The sequence below is a fragment of the Rhipicephalus sanguineus genome, chromosome 4, assembly GCF_013339695.2.
Source record: "Rhipicephalus sanguineus isolate Rsan-2018 chromosome 4, BIME_Rsan_1.4, whole genome shotgun sequence".
NCBI classification, from domain to species: Eukaryota; Metazoa; Arthropoda; class Arachnida; order Ixodida; family Ixodidae; genus Rhipicephalus; species Rhipicephalus sanguineus.
This window is the reverse complement of record NC_051179.1, coordinates 85,237,886-85,258,879: the sequence shown is the minus strand read 5'-3', so window position 1 is coordinate 85,258,879 and position 20,994 is coordinate 85,237,886. Positions and strand designations below refer to the sequence as shown.

General features: G+C 47.1%; 1 protein-coding gene across 1 annotated transcript in view; it reads left to right on the top strand.

The window, feature by feature from the left end:
- Window positions 1-13,654, top strand: part of LOC119391365 (calpain-B) — a 39,853-nt gene extending 26,199 nt beyond the window's left edge. Inside the window, exons 6-10 of the mRNA XM_037659049.2 lie at window positions 7,739-7,911; window positions 9,271-9,448; window positions 11,177-11,300; window positions 12,308-12,438; window positions 13,442-13,654. Coding sequence (XP_037514977.2) covers window positions 7,739-7,911; window positions 9,271-9,448; window positions 11,177-11,300; window positions 12,308-12,438; window positions 13,442-13,654 — 819 coding nt within the window. The remainder of the gene's footprint in view (window positions 1-7,738; window positions 7,912-9,270; window positions 9,449-11,176; window positions 11,301-12,307; window positions 12,439-13,441) is intronic.
- Window positions 13,655-20,994: the final 7,340 nt, after the last annotated feature.

Below are 20,994 nucleotides of genomic sequence, written 5' to 3'. Positions count from 1 at the left end.
GTGGTGGCGGTGTGCGGCGAGACCACCCTTACTGCGCATGCGCACACCCTCTCCAGATACCTCCTCTCCACAACCCCCTCCCCACTCCTTCTCCCCTCTCCACTTCACCTCTCCCTATTTCCCCCTTTCCACTACCCCTCTGAAACGCGGGCTCGACATGCCGAAACGCTGCTTCGCATCGCCTCATGGTCCCCTTTGGCGGGAGATGTAGTGCCCCTCTCCTGTGCAACGCCGCGATGAGCGCCAGCGCATGCGCGTGCCCTCCCCCTCTCTCTCCTCTCCTGCGCTCCCCCTCTCGCACACCTGATGACCGCGTTCCCCGATCGCCTTGTGAGAAATAACGGCAAGGCTAGAGGGAAGACACGACGCGCGCAGCGTTCCTCTTCGCGTTCCACGGCGCGAGGCCGGTAGCATGCCCAACGAACGCCAACGGAACGCGATCGTGCAAGTGCTCCGGCTTCGCGTCGCCTCATGGTCCCATTTAGCGCGAGATGATGTAATTTTTTAAGCATTTATCAGTCATGTACTGCTTCGTTAAATTTAGCTCAGCATGCATAACAGAGTTACCAAATGCTACAAACATAACAAGCTAATAATCATCACAAGAGAAGCCAAAAAAGGAAATTTAGTTAATTTCCCGATTCTTGAAAATATTTTTAATTTTAATGAAAAAATGCACTCAAATACAAAGGGGAGTTGAAAAAAATCACTGATTATTTTGTACAGCTAGAATATCCGCAACTATGAGCGAAAGCACATATTTACTTTTTAACATTGTCTCCAAAGTAATCTACATTAGGTTGAATACACGTTTGCCAGTCCATGATTAATGTTACTTGTTGATTCCCCCAACGTATGTTTGACTTCAATACTCAACTACTCAAAATCATCGACAAACGCGCTATTAGTGAACGGCAAACGCGCTATTGGTGAACGCGATGACCACTAAAATAACTATATTTGTTTAAAAAACGCAGAGGCCCAGAAAATGCGACAAGCGACTGGAGAATTCTACAAGCGACTTGGCGAAAAAAAAAAGAAGCCTAAATCCGCTTATTACAAGCGGAACTGGCAACTCTGATGCATAGCAATCTTAACGAGGAAATTTTTGCCATTTTTCTTCGTACTGAAAGTTTTTAGGCAAAGGACTTAGATGCTTCATCAAACGCCAAAACTAACCGTCGGCGCCAACATGACTAGTCCAAAAAATTTCATCACATGATGACGTCACTATAAGACGTCAAATGACGTCACAGATTGCCGAAATACGTCGCGTCATCACATGACATTGTCGCTTGGTCAAAGGAGGGCCGATAACGGAGGCAGTGCAAAACCAGGTCAGGTACAGAAAGCTCACAATGCCTCCGAACCGATGGAAGGATCGGAGGCATTGCGAGCTTTCTGTACCTGACCAGGTTTTACACTGCCTCCGTGATCGGCCCTCCTTTGACCAAGCATTGGAGGATCGGCGGCCGAGCAAGCTTTCAGAGAAGCCTTCACTGCGGCGTGCCTAATAATCATATCGCGGTTTTGACACGTAAAACCTGAAGTTATTGTAATTAAGACGAAAGCCTAGTATCTCTTATCAAACTCGAAAATTGACCTACAGCGTCGGCGGCGTAAACTCGAGTAATGCAAAAAATCATTATTACGTGATTACGCCACATTGTGGCATCATCATGACGTCACAGATCGCCATAATTTGTGATGTGATCATGATGTTACATCATGACATCTTGATGACATCACAACATCCCTATTGCAAAATCCAGCGCCGTTCCAGTACCCCCAGCGTGATACCAGTACGTTTTTTGGCGCTGGACCGCACTGGGAGCACTGGTACACGCTCGAATTCACTGGGACTCCGGTGAAAGCACTGGGAAAGAGCTGGTCGCACTGGTATAGGGGCACTGGCTTTGCCGCTGTGACGCTGGCGCTCACTGGGAAGCGCTGGAGACGCGGGAATTCTCACTGGCGTGCGCTGGCACATACTAAAGCCTGCACTGTTCTGCCAGTGCCGCGCGCTGCTTTCAGTATCGTTCGCTGTGGAATGCTTTGGTATCGTTGAATATCGAATATCTGATTCGATGGTACCTATAGATGCTATCTTAATGGGTCCCAAACATGTGTCACAAATTCTAGCTTGGCAGAGAAAGACGAGGAGATGCGCACTATTTTCATGATATACGTGATATATATATGTAAAATCACGGTCACTTTTAATGTTTCCCTGTCGAATGTGGAAAAAAATATGTTAATAACCCAAAGCAGCCAAAACCGATCATTTTGCTTTCTACCACGTTTTTTTTTTATTCATGCAGTGCCAATAATGTCGTTAATTTTTGCGGAGCACGTAGCAGCAATGAATACACATTTTATGCATGCCGCTCATATATATCAATAAGGTACGCATTTGGGTTGGTTGGTTCATGATTAACTGTAGAAACAGTGCTAAAAGACGGGACGAAGAAAGGACACAAACCACGGCGCTGTGGTTTGTGTCCTTTCTTCGTCCCGTCTTTAGCGCTGTTTCTACAGTTAATCATATATATCAGTTTTGCATTCGTGATGTGTTGCGGTAATGACTTCATATTGTAATGTTTATAAGTCTGGAGGCGTTGGTATGAACATACAGAGCAAATCGTTACATCGCCGTGCAGTTGGCAAGAAGTAAATGAGCTCTGGCTTCGCGACCCCTCCCAACGGAGGCCAGAAAAACAGCCGTCGTTCGATATCGCTACACCGGAAACGCATCTCGGGCAATTCTCGCACTTCCACTTACTTCAGCTATACGTTAGGTAACAGTTAAAAAGGTGTTGAGGCTAAAATGCAGAAACTTCAACCATCGCAACTCATCTGCGCCGAGATCGGTCCTACCCAGTGCGGCTCCCAGCGAGTGTTAGGCCTAGCGTACCGGCCGAGTCCGTCTACATGCCACCGGCGCTTCTTGGTTTAAGTACACGCAATTCCAACTTGTAAGATTTACTGTGAAGTATAGTCTGGACACCCGTTTACCTAAATTAAACCATGTTTTCTTGTGTACGGTGTCCGCACAAGGAGCGATGACCATCGATGCGACGCGCTTTCAGCAACAAACGCCGGCTCACCGAATGCAGCCGGCCGCACTCGCCGGTACTTCTCTGACTCATACGTCAGAACACATACCTGTCAACTGGTACGCGTTAGTGAACTAACACACCGGCATCTTTGTTCAACTAATTGTATTTGTTTTTGCGGAGCGGTTTTATAGTTGTATGTATCGATTGAACAGCAAGACAGAATACAGACACGCCCGCCCCGCAGTAATATCGTCGCTCGCGCGAGAACACTACTCAGTATGAATTCATGTAGGCGCGTGTTTATCGAACGAGTCATCATAAAGCTTCTATACATGTTCATCATTAGCAAGGGCGAGAAACGGCTATTAAAAATCAGCAGTAACAGCCGCCAAACTCTACCCGGCTCCTCGATCCATTGGATATTTTTCGGAGTCAAAACGGGAATTCTTAAAGAATCCTAGCGCTCTTCCCATTTTGGGCATTTCATTCGTTTCCGGCCACCCTTTGTTTGTGTCTAATAAAGAAGCAAGCGTGATTTGGAAAGGAAGATTGTGTCTTCCTTGAATACGCGACACCGAAATATGAAACGAAACGCTGTCTTACTGTATTGACTAGCCCTTTTTGAAACCAATTTGGCATGTTTCAGCGTGGCGCAGTATCTTTATAATATTCCAGTGGGATACCACGGTACTTAACGGGTGTGGTCACCCACTTAACATTGGCAAAATAGTCAGAACTACTGGCAAGAACAAGCGAAAGAAATTCAGCTGAAAGCCAACAGATGGAACGGTAATCACCTGTCAATGTTTTCGAGAGCGACTGTTTGCAATCTGTTCTTTGCCGCAAAACTTTGGTATGTTATGCAAGTATTGCATTGTTCAAGGGCAAACATACAGAAGCTCCATCGCATATTCGCAGTTTTCGTTTGGGCGTCGAATTGGGAGAGATGCAGACGAACTAATCTGTTTAGACGAGTGAAACAGGGAGGGTTGGGATTACCACATCTTTTCATACGCCAAGTAGTAAACAGGTTCCTTTTCTTCCGCAACACAAATGATCCTTTCCTGCGTACGGTGTGTCAACTGAGACCGATGCGGGCTTTACCTGGATATGTGGTTGGTACGAATCACATGACAGGCGCTGTCTGCGGGTATCTTAAGAAGGTTATTCTAAGTGTACGCTTTTTATCTGTTAGATTTTCTAATGAGTATCTGTTTTCAGTGACACGTAAAAAGCTCTACAAAGATGTATGTGATGCTGTTCTACCTGTACCTCTATACCGAGCCATATACATTGGAAGTCAAGGGCAAGATGTGCTTAAGAGGGTGAAGAGAATGCAAGTGGCTCCTGCTGCGAAGTCTTTCTTTTTTAAGCTTCATACAGGTACATTATCTGTCAAGGCATTTCAAGAAGACCGTGGTCTTTTCTTACCTTGGGGGCCAGATTGCCTCATCAGTAAAAAACCGGAAACTATATACCACGTTTTCTTACATTGCTGGGAAGGAGTTTATTTTTGGGATGTGCTTCAAAGGACGATAAAGAAGGATTTACCGTTAGATCCACATGGTATAAGATTTCTGCCAGTAAATGATGAAGAGGGACTCCCTTTTGACTTGATTATGCTAATTGGCCTTCACTGTTTATGGCGGGCTCGCATGGCGGGGTTTTATTGCGATTCTGACGCACGGCCCGCACGGATGTATTTTCGTGAGTGTATGACTAAGTTTGTGGAACTCCAGAAAGCTCAGGAGTTTGTACCTGAGTGGTTGTCGAGGGTAGAACTCTTGACAGCGCTCAAGGAATTTTAAATTTGTGTCTGTCCAGTGGGACTGACACAACTTTTGTCTTTTCTTTCATGTCCTTATTGTTTGATGTACGTGTCTAATAACAAGTAATAAAGCAAAAAAAAAAAAATCAGCGTGGCGCAGTGGTAGAGTACTCGCTCCGAGATTGGGAGGAGGGGAGTTCGAATCCTCTTGCTGGAGCTTTTTTTTTTCTTCATACGGCTTTTTTTAGGGGTGTGCGAATATTCGAAAGTCTCGAATATTCGTCGAATATTACATTCGAAATATTCGTATTCGATTCGAATATTGTGTATTCGAAATGTTTCCAATATTCGATAACTTCGATTATTCGAAAAATTCGAATGCGATTCGATTATCATGCATAAAATAACTCTTCTTCCACATTTCTGCTGCGTTCCTATAGCTAAAAACGTTGCCGAGAGGAGCGATAAACATCGTAAGTACACGGAGGCACGATATCTGCCTGCGACGAGCGCCCCAATACGTATTATTTATTGCTGGTGCATCTCCGACGTGCAGCGCTGTTGGCGATCATGTAACCATACATTTTCAATATTATGCGGCCGTAACGTGCCGCACTACCACTTGTTCACTATGCGGGACCACTTCTGAAGAAAGACAGTGACTCATGTGACTGGTGGCGGACTGTAGGCACCTTCAGATACCCCAGTCTGGCAAAGCTTTGCCCCATGTACCTCCAAGCGAGCGTGCCTTTTCAGTGGCAGTGGGGGTGGTGGGGGGGGGGGGGGTTGTCTCTGTTAGAAGGGAGCGCCTGCTGCCTGATCATGTGGAGCAACTCTTATTTCTTCATGATAACATCTAGTCATTACTTTCATTGTGCCGTGATATTTGCTTGTGTTGTGATGTGCATTGTGCTAGCCTGGACATTGTGTTCTGGAGATAGCAGTATATGTTGTGTTGCCAGTCAGGCTGTTAATGCTTTTTTTTTGAAATAGCTGCATGTTAAATAAAATATTGTTACTGTGCAGGCATTTTTCCTTGGATATTGGATATTCGATATTCGATTCGATATTCGAAGGTGGATATTCGTATTCGATTCGTATTCGAAAAATTTGATATTCGCACACCCCTACTTTTTTTTATTGTACTAATGATTTCTATATGACTTTCTGTACTAATATATTTATGCAGGGAACGTAGGCACCGCCGTTTTAACGCTGTAGAGCCGTTTTGCGCTGGAGTACCCAGCGCCTCCCAATACAACGCCGCTCCAGCGGCCCAGTATCCAGCGCGACGCTGGGCCCATAATCAGGCAAGGCACTGGACGCTGGTACCCAGTGGCGCTGGGTTTTGCCCAAGGATGTTAAAAAAAATTACACCATCTCCCGCTAAAGGGGACCATGAGCCGATGCGAAGCCGGAGCACTTGCACGATCGCGTTCCGTTGGCGTTCGTTGGGCATGCTACAACCTCGCGTCGTGGAACGCGAAGAAGGACGCTACGCGCGTCGTATCTTCCATCTAGCCTGGCTGTTAATTCTCACAGGGCGAGCGGAGAACGCGACAGGCGGGCGAGAGGGGGGCAGCGTAGGAGAGGAGAGAGAAGGGGAGGGGACGCGCATGCGCTCGAGCTCATCGCGGCGTTGCGCAGGAGAGAATTTCGGCATGTCTAGCCCGCGTTTCAGATGAAGAGTGGAAAGGGGGAGGGGAGAGGGAAGTAGAGAGGGGTATGGGAGAGGGGGAGGGGAGAGGGAAAGGGGGATGGGAATGGGAATGGGAGAGGGTGAGTGGAGAGAGGAAAGGATAGAGGGGTAGCGGACAGGGGGAATGGTGAGGGGGAGGGGAGAGGAGGTGTGTGGGGAGGGTATGCGCAGTAAGGGTGGTCACGCCGCACACCACCACCACCACCGGATTGAGCTCCGCCTTAAGATACTTCGCATCTAAAATTCTGGAGTGGAAGCTCTCGCAACGCCTTGCCAGCAAAAGTGAAGCCAGCTTTTGCCCACCAATGTGCTCGGAAACATGCTCTTTTCTGGTGGTGCCTACTTAGAGATCAAATGGCTTTGATCTGTTAGCGTAAAAACTACGTTAATTATAAAATAAAGGATCGTTGTTGCCGACAAAAGTAACCCGTCGAGAGGAGTATTGGCGATTGATCTCCAATAAAACTTGCCATGACTTTGAGGTTTATTTTCGAAAACTAGTAAGACAAAGACACACTTGGAGAAATATGTGGGCCGTAGAAGTTGACATAATAAACTCGTCTGGCGTGCGAGGAAAATGCGCGCTTTCCTTCGCCAAACGCCGATGGTTCTTCGTGCCTCTACTAAGATGGCGGGCGCAGCCGCCATCTTGTGGTGGGCATGGCTTCACTCTTGCGCAATAATCGCCACTCCAGCAATTTTGTTTAACCTCCTTGGTTTTGCAATAGGGATGTCGCCATCACACGACATCGTCACTTGGTCAAAGGAGGGCCGATCACGGAGGCTGTGCAAAACCAGGTCAGGTACAGAAAGCTTGCAATGCCTTTGAACCTGGTGGCAGTCAAGACCACTTTAGGAGCGGAAAACTTTCGGAAAAATGGAGGAGGGGGGGGGAGGGGCGAGGATCTCTACATCGACTCAGATGAAAAAGAAGGCGGATTTCGCCTTCGAGTCGTCTTAGGCGAATGCGTAAGGGATTATGCGGGTTTTTTTATACGCCGGGCCAAGAAATTTCGTTCACGCGTTATTTCTTTTGTCCGAATAAGGCAGTCGTTCAATCACAACCACGGCGGCTGCCTCGCTCAAGGTTTGAGGGTTTTAGTTTTGCTTTAAGTTTAGTTTTGCCATCGCTTTGAAGGGGCACGTTTTTTTTAACGTCCCAAGAAGAGGGCACGCTTCTGTGCTGATAGTTAACGGCGCCCAACTTTGCAGGGTGACTGGTGGCTGGCCACAACGGCCGACCCCAATGGCCTGGTGTCGGGCCACGCGTACACGGTGAGCGCCGTGCGTCGGGTGGCTCTGAGCAACGGCAACGACGCCTGCCTGCTGCGCGTGCGAAACCCCTGGGGGAACGGCATCGAGTGGACCGGCGACTGGAGCGATGCGTACGCGCAAGCCAGCACAATTAAGTCTTACATAAACCGCACACATCATCATTACCGTGGCCCTAGTGAAGCCAACGGCAGGTTGCTGACGCTTTCCGACCATTTCGAATTGCACCTGTCATGTAATTTTTTTATTTCCTACCCGAAGCAAAGAGCAACCATAATAATAACACCCCTTCTTTCTGTCTTTATTTCTTTCTCTGTTTTTTCTTGCGTTGTCCTCGCCTGCACTCTCCCTTTTTCCTAACATTCTCACTTTATTTTTACTTTTAGGACTGTTGCTGAGGCGGCGTGAACTTGTAATGGCCATGCGTTTTGCCTTTATTTTTTAGAACTGTGTTTACCTATATTCATTAGTCGAAGCTAATTTTAGGCCCTATACACCACTGTTGGTGCTGTATCCTCCAGCTTTTCAACTGCTATTGTATGAGTCGACCAGCGATCTTACGTTTCGCGCTCTTTGGCCACAGTTGCCCTTGCGCCAAAAACAGAGAAAGAAAATCAGCTATCATCAGCACATTCCTGCCTGATTCTATGCAGCTTAAGTTAGACCAATATTAAGACGAGTATTTCGTGTATCTACTAATATTTCGAGATAAGCTCACCCTGTCACGGCTTTGGGACAACAGCGCACACCGGAGAATAGAAATGTCGCACTTGTTACTTGTATAACGGTACAGCATGCGCATCATAAGCTCGTTGGGAAAGCGAAAAGTTTTATGCCTTTTGGTGGTTTTCGATGGACGTACCGCATATTCCGAAGTGTAAAGGTGGAAACTCCGCGTATGCGCAGCTTGGTGAGGATAAGCGGGTTCTGAGAGAAGAAAAGCACAGTCCGTATTCGCGAGGCCTGAACCTCGCTTGGAGCTTTCGATCGAAGATTGGAATCAACGGGTTAGTGATGAAGGGATAGTGACGACGGAATAGTGTGTAACTTATGCACAGTCCTGTAAGGATAAGGGTGTTTGTATGTATATCATGCTCTACATGTATATCTAACCTATACAAAGCATGACTTGAATTCTGGAGTTTTACAAACCTAAGTAACGATAACATTATCGAATGTCTATCGAATTATTGCTGACCCCAGAATCATATCGTCGTTGAATGTCAGTGAGCCCACAGAATGATTTACGGCCAAGGCTAAAGTTACGGCAACCACATCGTTTCAGTGCAAGCCACTTCCCGCCTTGCGCGTACCTGTTAAGGGATCTATCTGTGTGACATATTAGTCGCTAAAGAGGCACGCAACGCATGAAAGAAACACAAACACGTCGAGACGGGCGTGTGTCTTTTCAGTGGAAATTATGTGATGTAGCGAGTGCCAACCATAGGCCGTGAACGACTCCTTCTGTACAGGGATCCCCAGTGGTCCTTGGTGGACGTCGAGACGAAGAAGCAGATGGAGTGGCGCCAGCACGGTGACGGCGAGTTCTGGATGAAGTACGAGGACTTCTGCCGCGAGTTCGAGGAGGTTTCCATCTGCACTCTGGGGCCGGATTTCGACGGCGATGGCATTCCCGAGAAGCCAGGAGAGGTACACTGCCTATGACTATATATGCTCGCTTTGTGTACAACGCAAGTTCGTAGTGTTGAGACTGGGGGACCGGGTGCGTGGACGCCGAAGCCACCACGAAGGGTTGCGAGACCTCAGAGTGAAGGGCCCGACATTCAGGACGCTCGCGCTGTCAAAAACAACTGTATTTACAGATATGTACAGTCCCGCTCAATATGACTTGCAACACGGGAGCGCGTGGCCTCACGAGTTTAAGGATTGCGCATTCCTTCCACTAACCCTTAATTCTACAACTAAGCGCTGTGCTCTCACTGGAGGATGTTCCCGAGAAAGAAAAATATTTAGTTAGAGAAATGAAGCAAGTTGAAGCCATGCGAAATCTTTAAACTCGTGAGGCCACGGGCTCCCGTGTAGCAAGTCATACTGAGCGCGACTGTACAGTGAGCAAGGTGATTATACAGAGACGTCTTTAAAAGTCGACTGACGGGTGACGACGAGCCTTCTCCCCGCTTTTCAAGACTGTCCTCAACCGGAGCAGTCGTGATACCAAGGTTGGTTACGATGACTAAATTCAAGAAATCTCACGCAACAACATTGACGGCAGCACAACTGGCAACCTTTCGTACCGTGTTACAATTCGTCATCAACCAACCGACACACAAGTGGACTTTCTTCTGCGACTGTAAGGCGGCACTGCAGTCTCTACTGTTAGCCCTACGCCGCTGATCGCACGAACAGCTGGTACTAGAGACTGCATAGGTAATACAGTACCTAACTGAGAAATTACATAAGTCCCTTTTCAATGGCTACCAAACCACTGTGGAATTATCGGCAAGAAACGGGCCGATAAAGCGGCCTGCTCCGCTCATACAGAAGACGACGAACTACCCTACCGCTTTCTAGGACCGGTGGTGGATGGAAGCTCCGCTTGCTTGCTCGCCAACGCACCACCTCACAGTCCAATGAGGCGCACTTGCATGCCGAATTTAATTCATTTGATCCAACCTTAAGTATTGCAGTCCCATCGAAGTTTCGCCGTGTAGATGCTACCCTTTTGTGTAGACTGTGGCTGGGCGTTGCGTTTACCAACGCCTATGCGTTCAACATTGGGATGGCCGACACCGCAGCCTGTGACCACTGCGGCATTGAAGAAACAGTTGGATATATATTTTCCGACGGCCCACAGTACAGTGCACAGCGAGTATTACTTTCCAACATACTCAACAAGTTGGATGACCGTCGAATTAAGTCGGAAAAAAGAGCTCTCCGATATGACAGGACACAACTTCGCAGAAGAGGGCCCTGCAAGCGCTATACTGCGCTTCTTGCGATCGACCGGCCTTTCTCAACGACTGTATTGAGAACAACTTTCCTGTGTGTGTTCTTTTTTTTCTGTGTGTGTGTGTGCGTGCGTGCGTGCGTGTGTGTGTGTGTGTGTGTGTGTGTGTACGCGCTCTTTTCTGTTTTCTTTTCCTTTTTTCTCTCTCTCTCTGCGCCCTCTTTCTTGCCTTTATTTCCCCACCCCAGTGCAGAGTAGCAAACCGGAAGGTAATATATGGTTATCCTCCCGGCAGTCCTCTTCATATCTTTCTATTTCTCTCTTTCCCTAGAGCACATGCAGAAACGGCCGTGTGCTGATACTACTTAGACGGGCATCAGCCTAAATCTGGACTCTACCTCGAAAACTGCAGTAACTTGTGTGAACGCCAGAACTCAACGGGCTTGTTCTTTTTTGGATGGCTTTTTCAGGTGCGTGCAATCCGTGGCGTCTGGGTCGACGGCGTCAACTCGGGTGGATCAAGAAACAACCTAGGCTCGTTCAGCACCAATCCGCAGTACCTGTTGTCTATAAGGCCCACACCAGGTGACCAAGGTGAGCGAATTTCTTTTTTCGATTTGTTAAATGCAGTAACAGGAAAATTAAATTTATAGGGATGTCAGTCTGTCTTCAACATAACTACTAATAAGCAGACCTTGTGAAAAAAACAAAACAAAAAACAAGACGTTATCGCGCAAAATGTTTGATCAATAGGAAGCTACACTATAAAGGAAGCTACACTCGCTAGTGAATGAAGGAAAGAAGTGTTAATTTTAAGGGCTCTTTTTTCTTTGTTATACACAATATTAATGAGCACTAACAGACAATAATGCGAAGGAGAGTATAGGGGTTGTTCTTAGTAGTAAATGTGAGGTAAATGTGAAGAAAGAAAAGTGGACGAAAAGATAACTTGCTGCGGGCAGGGACCGAACCTGCGACCTTCGAATAACGCGTTATTCGAAGGTCGCAACCGACTGACCGACTAAGAGGAAAGCTGGGTGGTAGTTTGCGAACAAAGTTACTCTTTATTTGCCTATTTGGCTTTGCTTACGATTCCGAGGTCTCGATGTCGCGCTGAAAATCTACGCGTTATAGCTATTTTACGTGTACACAGGCGACAGCGCAGTAGATATACCTGAAGACTAGTCGCCGGTCCCTGTATGCATTATAGATGGCTTGTACCGACGTCATTCAAGCGGTCATGCTGTAGTACAAGCGCGGTTTGAAGCTTGGTCTTCATGACGTCACGTGAATGTTCTAAGTATATCGCACCTGGTATCCGGCACTATTCTGCCACAGATGCCAATAACATTCAGATTGCGTTATTCTGGCAATGAAGCAGCAACAAATATGCGGCGTTGGCTGGCGTCATTGTAGCTTCCTCGTTGTAGCACCGGTATGTTCGGAAGGTGCGCCCCGGGTGTCACCTGCAAGTAACCAACATGTCTCGGAACCCAGGGACATGTTGGTAGTTTCGCAGTTGGTATCGCTGAAGATTAGTCGTGGTACACGGGACTTCTTGCGGCCACACGTTTAGTACTGCCGCTCTTTCGTGTGTGCAGGCAATGTCCCAGCGACCGATGACACCACGGCGAGCGTCGTGGTGGCACTAATGCAGGTGCATCCACCCCACAATGCGTTCATCACACGGAACCGCCTGCGCATGCATCAGATAGGATTCGTCATCTATCAAGTAAGTGAACGGATGCGGCGTTAAAGCAGCCAGTCCTCATAATTTCTTCTCGCAGGCGAACTGATTTCATGCAGCGGAAGTATATGTTCAGCATTTAATTGTTGGAAGACTTTATGATCACAGCATTCTTTAAAAATGGTGGAAGAAGTGTGGAAGAAGTGCGGACAAGCAGTCATTTTTTAGCTTTCCAGATCTCTTACGTGTTCAAAGATACACGGATACTAATAAAAACAAAAAAATGACGAAGGCTTCTGATCACTGAAAAAATCAAAAGGTCATTGACAATTCAGATATAGAACGAATTCCTTATTGGGATGCCACAGGAATATTCTGGCAACCAAGGATATTGTCTATATAGGTCCCAAGATAGCAGTCTTGTTTCAACTTGGTCACCAACTGTTATGTTTTTTCGGAGAGTTTGCATCAAATTCTTGGGTAAGTACACTAATTTTAGCGAGCTTCTTTTTATGGCTCTGATTGATGTTAATTTTCACGTTATATTACATTCCATATCTTGAGAGTGCTGCAAAACACAGGCTGCGTTAATAAAACCTGTTTTCGATGCTATTTATGGGGTTGTTTAATTGTATCTACAGCCGGATACAACTTAGGAAATCCGGAGAGGTGCCGCCCAGATTACCGAAGCACGGCCGTCGATCGCCTCCGATGCTAAAAAAATAGTCCCTCCCATGCACTCGGCAATGTTTTCCGAAGGCAAGGTCACCGCCCTCCGGCTCATGACGTCAGTCTGGAGCGCGCTCCTATTAATGCAGACTTGTGTGCATACGTCTTTGAAGAAGAAATGCTACGGACTTCTCAAATTGTACCCAACTATAGTACGTATACAGGTGCATTGCAAGTGCTGCCAAGTGAGATATCGAGTGAGCAAAATGAAATTAATTAACCCAGGATATTTGCAGCATGGTGTTCCTGTTAGCTACAGAAATAGTGCACTGATGTGGGATCTGTAAATATTGATAACGCTATTGCTTTCCGCACGCAGGCGACGGACCAATTCCGCCGTCTTTCTCTGGATCACTTCGCTCGTACGCCGGACGTGGCCAACTCTGGGGCGTACATCAACTACCGCGAGGTCTTCGGTCGCTTCGAGCTGCGACCGGGTCACTACGTCATTATACCGGCCACCTTCGACCCACGCTGCCCCGGGGCGTTCATGATACGAGTGTACGCCAGCAGCCCCTTCCACCTGAGGTGAACACACTGTCGCGTTAAGGCCCGAACACACGTACGCGTTGCAGCGTGTCAGCGCGTGACCTTTTCACGCGGCGCCGCGCCCTCTCCCTATGGAGAGGGAGGGCGCGCAGCTTCGCGTAGCCGCGCGCCCTCTCTCCCCATAGGGAAAGGGCGCGACGCCGCGTCAAAAAGTCACGCGTTGACGCGCTGCAACGCGTACGTGTGTTCGGGCCTTTACTTTGTGAGCAATGATTCGTAGATCACTCGGAAGGAACTAAGCGCATTTGCTGCCGGCAGGAACCACGTCCAGTGTATTTTATCGAAAATAAAAGCAGAACGCAAAAAAGACGGGACAAAAGAGACAAAAAGGCGGGACGGGCGCTCCCCGGGGCGTGGAGCGCCCGTCCCGTATTCTCGTCTCTTGTGTGCGGTCTTATTTGCGCTTTGCTTTTATTTTCAGACAATGCACCAAATCGCCAAGCAACGCATTCTACTTTATCGAACATGTGCATAGAACCGTTTATCAAAGTAGCCAAAGCCACGGGGCGCATTGTTGACTCAGGGACTTTAAAGAGGCCTGATAGAAAACACGATATTTCTCAAATTAGGAAATTACACTTTCATAACGCCAAAACCATCACTCTTGCCTGAAGAAGTGGATTGGTAAGCAAAAAAAGCAATAAAAAGCAAAAAAAAAAAAAACAGAGAAAAAGCTCGCGAAGGCACAAGAGAGTTCCAGCTTAATGTTTTCGCGCCAACTCGCCGTAGCGTGGTGGATTTAACAGCACCTTCCAGGACCTGAACGATTCTTTATTCGGTAAAAATTGATTTAAGATAGCAAGGTTGAGGAAACAGTATTAAGCCACTGTGGCGAAAACACACACACACACACAAAACAACTTGACTTTTAAGTCCGCGACGTCACTCAGATTCAAGTGCTGAGGTTACGTCGTGAAATTCGTAAACTATACTTCGACCTTCGTTTCCACTTTTAATAATGCATTTATGATGGCGGAATAAAGACAATAGGGTGCCGGAGGAATAATTTATCGGTCTTAACTAATTTCGTGTTGCACTTTAATATCGCTTTAAGAGGACCACCTGTTGTATCCGTCTCGCTGCAATAGCGAGTTTTAGTATAGCGGGAAACGCTTACGTTAGCGTTAGCGTGCGTCTCAACGCAAACGCTAAAACGGACCGCGCTGCGTGCCAACTGGTGGTCTTTTAGTACAGCGGAAGGCATTCCCGCTAACGCTAACGCAAGCACATACGGCGCCATCTAGACATAAAAACACTAAATGCGCTGTAGAATCCACAAACGCGCCACTAAGTTGAGCTGATCCAAAGTCACCGTTGTTGAGCCTCCACGTCGCGTTTGCAGGAGTGTTTTGCAGAAGTGAAACGCACACGCATCACGCATCAGATTCATGCACTGCCGCGAAAAACATGAAGGGAAACAAATCTTGACATGCCTCGGCTTGACTTGTGACCGTATCTTAGAAAGAGGCGACTGGAGACAGCGTCGCCATCTCTGTGCGGCTACAGAAAAGATGAGCGGACCTTTTAAACAAATTTTCTTAAGCCTCCTGCACCGCAAATCCACTTTGTATCTAAAAAACGGAGCTATTTTATCGGCGGTAAACGGTTGGCGAAGCCTCATTACTCAAATCTAAATCGAATACGAACATTATTTGGGAATGAATGAGTTTATAATGCAGCACGACGACTACAAACATTCGAGGTGGACGCCTCTCACTTCAACAGCCACCGCCATCTTACCCTACGTACGGGATCTCTTGCGAGCGTTAGCGTTGAACGCTATATTCCAGAAATAGCGTTCGTACGTAAGAGCTCGGGCTACGTTTACGTTCTGCTCATGCGCGGTTAAGAGCACGCAACGCTAACGCTAAATCCTTGCGTTTGCTGTTTTCCGCTATACTAAAACTCGCTAATGTTTCGCCGAGGTAGGCGCACACACTTACCTTCACCGATCTAAGTTTGCTAGGGCTAAGATTCTGCACCGTGTCACGCACCCAACTGCGAAGCGGAATTTCACAATTATTTCCTTTGATACAACACTATTTTTACAATCGTCGCCCAGAGGGCCTGACCCCACAGATAAGTTGTCTCAGATAGCCCTCAAACTTATCTCTCTCCGTGGTATACCGCGCTGCTGGTCATGTCCATGCAAGCGACTGACTATTCAATGCGCAAAACTTAAGGCATAGTGCCGGCAGTGACCTATACGTTCACGTGCGGTCTTTTGTTACATTTATTCTAAAATAACAGGTAACGCTAAGAGCTGTCTGGCCTATATCTAGCAGAACAAACAGTAAGATGTCGCTGATAGCATTGCTTATACAATTCACGTCTCCCGTAACGTCGTACTGCGTGAAGGCTCGTGTGTTTCAGAATTAGGCGCCCTGTTCTGATACTCGGATATTATTTTTTTTCTCGAAGGGAGCTTCACTAAGCAGAACGAAGAAAGCTCATCCAATGAGGATTGATCTCCTGAAGAACAAGGCGCTCGAGAGACCTGCGCCTATTGCAAAGGGCACACTGCAACATGACCAAGAGATTGCGCTCAAGAGTGAGTGTTGATAACTATTACCATACATCGCTTGTATGCAAAAGTTATAATCGTGCACTGCGTCCCAGTGATTGAAAGCATGCAGCCTATGCACGCACGGAATTGATTCTTAGGTTTCTGCATTCGCGGCCTGCACTTCCTTATTGCAAACGAAAATTAATGGCAACTTCATAGGGGGAATGAGAGTGATCAATTTTGAACAATGTCATTTGTTGTTCGAGTCAGCGAGCAGCAGAAAGAAACCAATTTGCTTTTACAGCTCGCTACGCAGTACACTTAGCATATTGTTTGGACACTGGGGATAAAGAAGTATTCAATGTAGTTTAGTAGTACATAGCTTGAGAACTATGGTTTCACTTCTCAGCGGAATGAATGTAGTTATAAATTGCCAAATAAAAGTCATCATCATTTCATAATTAACAGCCTCTTTTTTTCTCTACTGCAGGACCCAGACATGCAATGAATATCCTTCCTTAAATGTTTCGCCCAAAACCGAAGGGCTGGTTATTTAGCAACGAGGTCAGGGCTTTTTTGATGTCCCTACATATATGAATAATTAAGGTCTAAAAACCGCACCGCTCCGAGATCGTAGTATTTACAAAATATGTTATTTAATGCACTGTTGATTTCATCAAATTTAGTAAGCTACGGGTCGATACTTACCGATACCAATAAGTCACGCTGTGTCCATTATTGGTCTCACTACAAGCCGGTATCAGTCATGCAGCTTTCGCTCTTATGTCGTGTCTGCATTACCAAAGTGGCTACGGGAGGCAACTGTGATCCATCTGGCTCCATCCATCTGGAACCCACAGAAAATAGCGATATTATTAGAATCATTCGTTCTACGTGAGTGGATAGGAGTAGTTAGTTTTTTACCTAAAGGGACAAATACAAATAACGGCAAGTGGTCACTTAGACCAGACGAAAACACTCCGGAAAAAACGGCGTCCCAAAAAAGTTCGTGTAGCAAAGATCTATTATTGTTTTTGTTTATTTGTTTACTCGTGCTGGGGACTCAATCGTATCGGTACAGTCATACAGTAGCATCATTTCAGTTAAGGCCGCTTGAATCGGAAATCCAACCATAACATCAATATTGAAATCACCAATTGCAATAACACGCCATTTCTTTGAATTCGCATTTTCTAATCATGTCTCAATAAACTGAAGAAAGGCTTCTGTGCTACCTTGAGGGGGGGGGGGGGGGTACAGCGCAATGAAAAGATGTTCCGGTGTAATAGGCTAACACATTCGAAATCTTCGAAAACGCCCATGTGATCAGTCTGGATGTCAAAAGATAAGCTTTGGCGCGTGTATATGGTCACACCCCCACCTCGTGTTTCTTTACTGAATTGAGTTACGTTTGTAACCAGTGAATTGAATGACGTCTTCCTCCGAGCGGAAGCACAACTCGGTAAAAGCAAGAAAATCAAAAGTGTAGTTGTTCTTCATTTCAGCCTCGACTTCCTCTCCTTTGGTTCTTAAGCTTTGCGCATTTAAATAATAAAAAGACACTATTGTTTCTATTGTATCCAGACGTTTTTAGCACTTCTTGGAATGACTCAGCAGAAAAATAGGCCATTTTTCACTAACTTCTTTTCAGAAGAAACACACAGTCTGTTCTAGAGAATTTTGTCTAAGTCGTTTTCATTCTTGATGTTGATGGCGCGAGTACTTGCTTCCTTTCAAGAAAATATCTTCCCTTCCTTCGTCCAGACAAACCGGTAGTGTGCTTCCGAAGCCTTTGTCTTTGCGAGCCACAATAGCCTCTTGTTTTGCGCAGTTAAGTTGTCGAAAAACTTAACATCCTTCATGCATTGCTTCAGAATGCTACGCTTCGCAATCCACTGTGCCTTTGTGGACTGTTTGCAAAACCTGATGAGCACGACCGGGGTTTTGTCTGACCTTGAGAGAATGCGGTGCAGCCTATCAACATCATTCTTATGTAAGCACCGGCAAATGAAGCTTTCTTGCCAGTTCATTCACATTTTCCATCAAACCTTCGCGTTCGGTTTCAGGCAAGCCATGAATTTCCATGTTTGGTTTTCTGCTATATTGATTTAGGGCATTCAGCTCCGTGGGCAGCTCTGCAATTGTTTGCTTGTTATTAGCTGCTTCGAGCGTGTCAACTGTCTTTTGTAGGGCTTCGATTCGCTTGTCATGTCTATTTGAGGCGTCTATCAGCTTATCATAAGTGTCAGACATGTGTTGCACAGATGTCTCAATGTTGCTCACTGTCTCTTTAAGATTCGTTATCTGATCGACCTTTACTGTGCGCAGCAAGCGTTCTGCTTATGTCCGCCAGCTGCCTGCTCAAAGCAATGGGTACGTTGCCATCCTGCAGTCGAACAGTGGCAGCGCTTCGAGACGCTGTTAAGCGACGTGTCTGACACTTCATACTAGACCTCGCGTCAACGCCTTTGGATTTGTACGTGCGCTCGCAAACACCTGAGCACTTTTCGAGATGATAACGCAGACCGCATTCTGCACATTTCATGCATTCGTCCTCTGTCAGTAATTCCTCAAAACCTGCTAGACACGTTTCGCCATGGTCGTTGCGCATGGCGCAAGCACAGGCTGCACAACTACAATAGTTACAAAGCGACGGTGCACAGGTAGTTTCTCTAGAAGGCTAGTAAACGCGATACATAAGGAACACTTGCTTGCTCAGTAAACGCGTTACACAAGCTCAGTAACACTTGCTCAGTAACGCGTCACACAAGGAACGCTTGCTCGGGCAGTAGAGCAGCAGCAAAACATAGGAATGGGTACAAGTGCGGAAAAAACATTGGCAGAACAGCGAACTAAACACGCAAAAGTGAGCAAAATTTCTTAGATGCTGCTCCTGCGTATACGCCGCCGCCACCACTGCCCGAGTGTGAACACCGGTCTGCAGTAGGCGTTTACAGCTGATTAGATGGGGGTAGCAGCAGGTCACGTGGTGCGTTGACGCTTGAATATGTTTTCTGCAGCATCGTCGTATTTCGTTCTCCGGGACCCTTGCGTCAGTGGATTCCTCGGTAGAAACCTGGGAGGGGTGGGTTGCCGGCACTTCGACGGCGCGTCTTAGTTCCGAGCTTCGATTACCAGTTGGCACTGCAAAAGTGAGCAAAATTTCTTAGATGCTGTTCCTGTGTATCTGCCGCCGCCGCCACCAATGACACGTCCTAATGTGCAAATCATGTAACGCATGTCATGTACAGCATGATTTACATGAAATGGTTTCGGGGCACTCGAGGCTATGAATATATACCAAAAATTACACAATTTCCCGCTAAAGGGGACCATGAGGCGATGCGAAGCCGGAGCACTTGCACGATCGCGTTCCGTTCGCGTTCTTTGGGCATGCTACCGACCTCGCGTCGTGGAACGCGAAGAGGAACGCTACGCGCGTCTTGTCTTCCCTCTAGCCTGGTCGTTAATTCTCACAGGGCGAGCGGGGAACGCAGTGGGCCGGCGTGCGAGAGGGGGGCAGCGCAGGAGAGGAGACAGAGAGAGAGGGGGGACGCGCTTGCGCTCATCGCGGCGTTGCGCAGGAGAGAATTTCGGCATGTCTAGCCCGCGTTTCAGAGGAAGAGTGGAGAGGGGTGAGGGAAATTGGAGAGGGGGAGGGGAGAGGGAAAGTGGAGAGATGAAAAGGGGAGAGAGGAAGTGGAGAGGGGGAAGAGGGGAAGTGGAGAGGGGGAGGGGAGAGGGTATGCGCATGCGCAGTAAGGGTGGTCACGCCGCACACCACCACCACCACCACCACCGGATTGAACTCCGCCATAAGATACTTCGCATCTAATATTGGTGTGACAAAACATTTCTAGATGATGAACATAAATAGCAGGTGGTAACATGAAAATCATGGCATGCATATCATCCACGGCAGGATTTACATGCCACGGTTATGGTGCGCTCGCGGCCGTTTTGCTAGTGTGACATGTACCAAATTTGGTATTGCAAGATATGACTGCATGGCGCACATAAATGACAGATAGTAACATGGTAATCATGACATGCATGTCATGTAGGGCATAATTTACGTACCACGCTCGTGGTGCGCTCGCGGCCTGTTCGCTAGCTTGATATACACCAAAACTATTATTGGGTGATGTGATTGTATGAGGAACATAAATGACAGGTGGTTACATGACATGGATGTCATGTAGCGCATGACTCACATGCCACGTTCATGGTGCACTCGCGGCCGTTTCGCTATCTTGATATGTACCAAAATTAGTTTTGCGGGACGTGTCTGTACGACGAACATAAATGACAGATGGTAACATGTCAATCATGATATGCATGTCATGTAGGGCATGATTTACATGCCACGCTCATGGTGCGGTCGCGACCGGTTCGCTAGCTTGATATACACTAAAAGTGGAATTGCCCAACGTGACTGAAAGACGAATATAAGTGACAGCTAGTAACATGAAAATCATAACGTACATGTCGTGTATGGCATGACTTACATGCACAGTGTAAGAATACACTCAAGTGCTGACACTCGTCCCCCAACGCATGGAAAACTGCAATCCACATGCGGCCATATAATGTTCGGGTTCTTATCAGTTGACTTGCAGTTTCATCGGCGCCTCCTTGGAGGGCGCTACGAAAAGCGGGGCAGTCGTCTCTATAGCAACGCGCATGCTGCTGGTAATGTGCCTTTTGCTGGCATGTGCAGCCGCGCTGTTTTGAAGGCAGGCATTTTTGTTCGTGTGCGTTTTTTGCACGGTGGTTTCATGCTCTTGTATCGGCGAAGGTGGCAACGGACTGCTGAG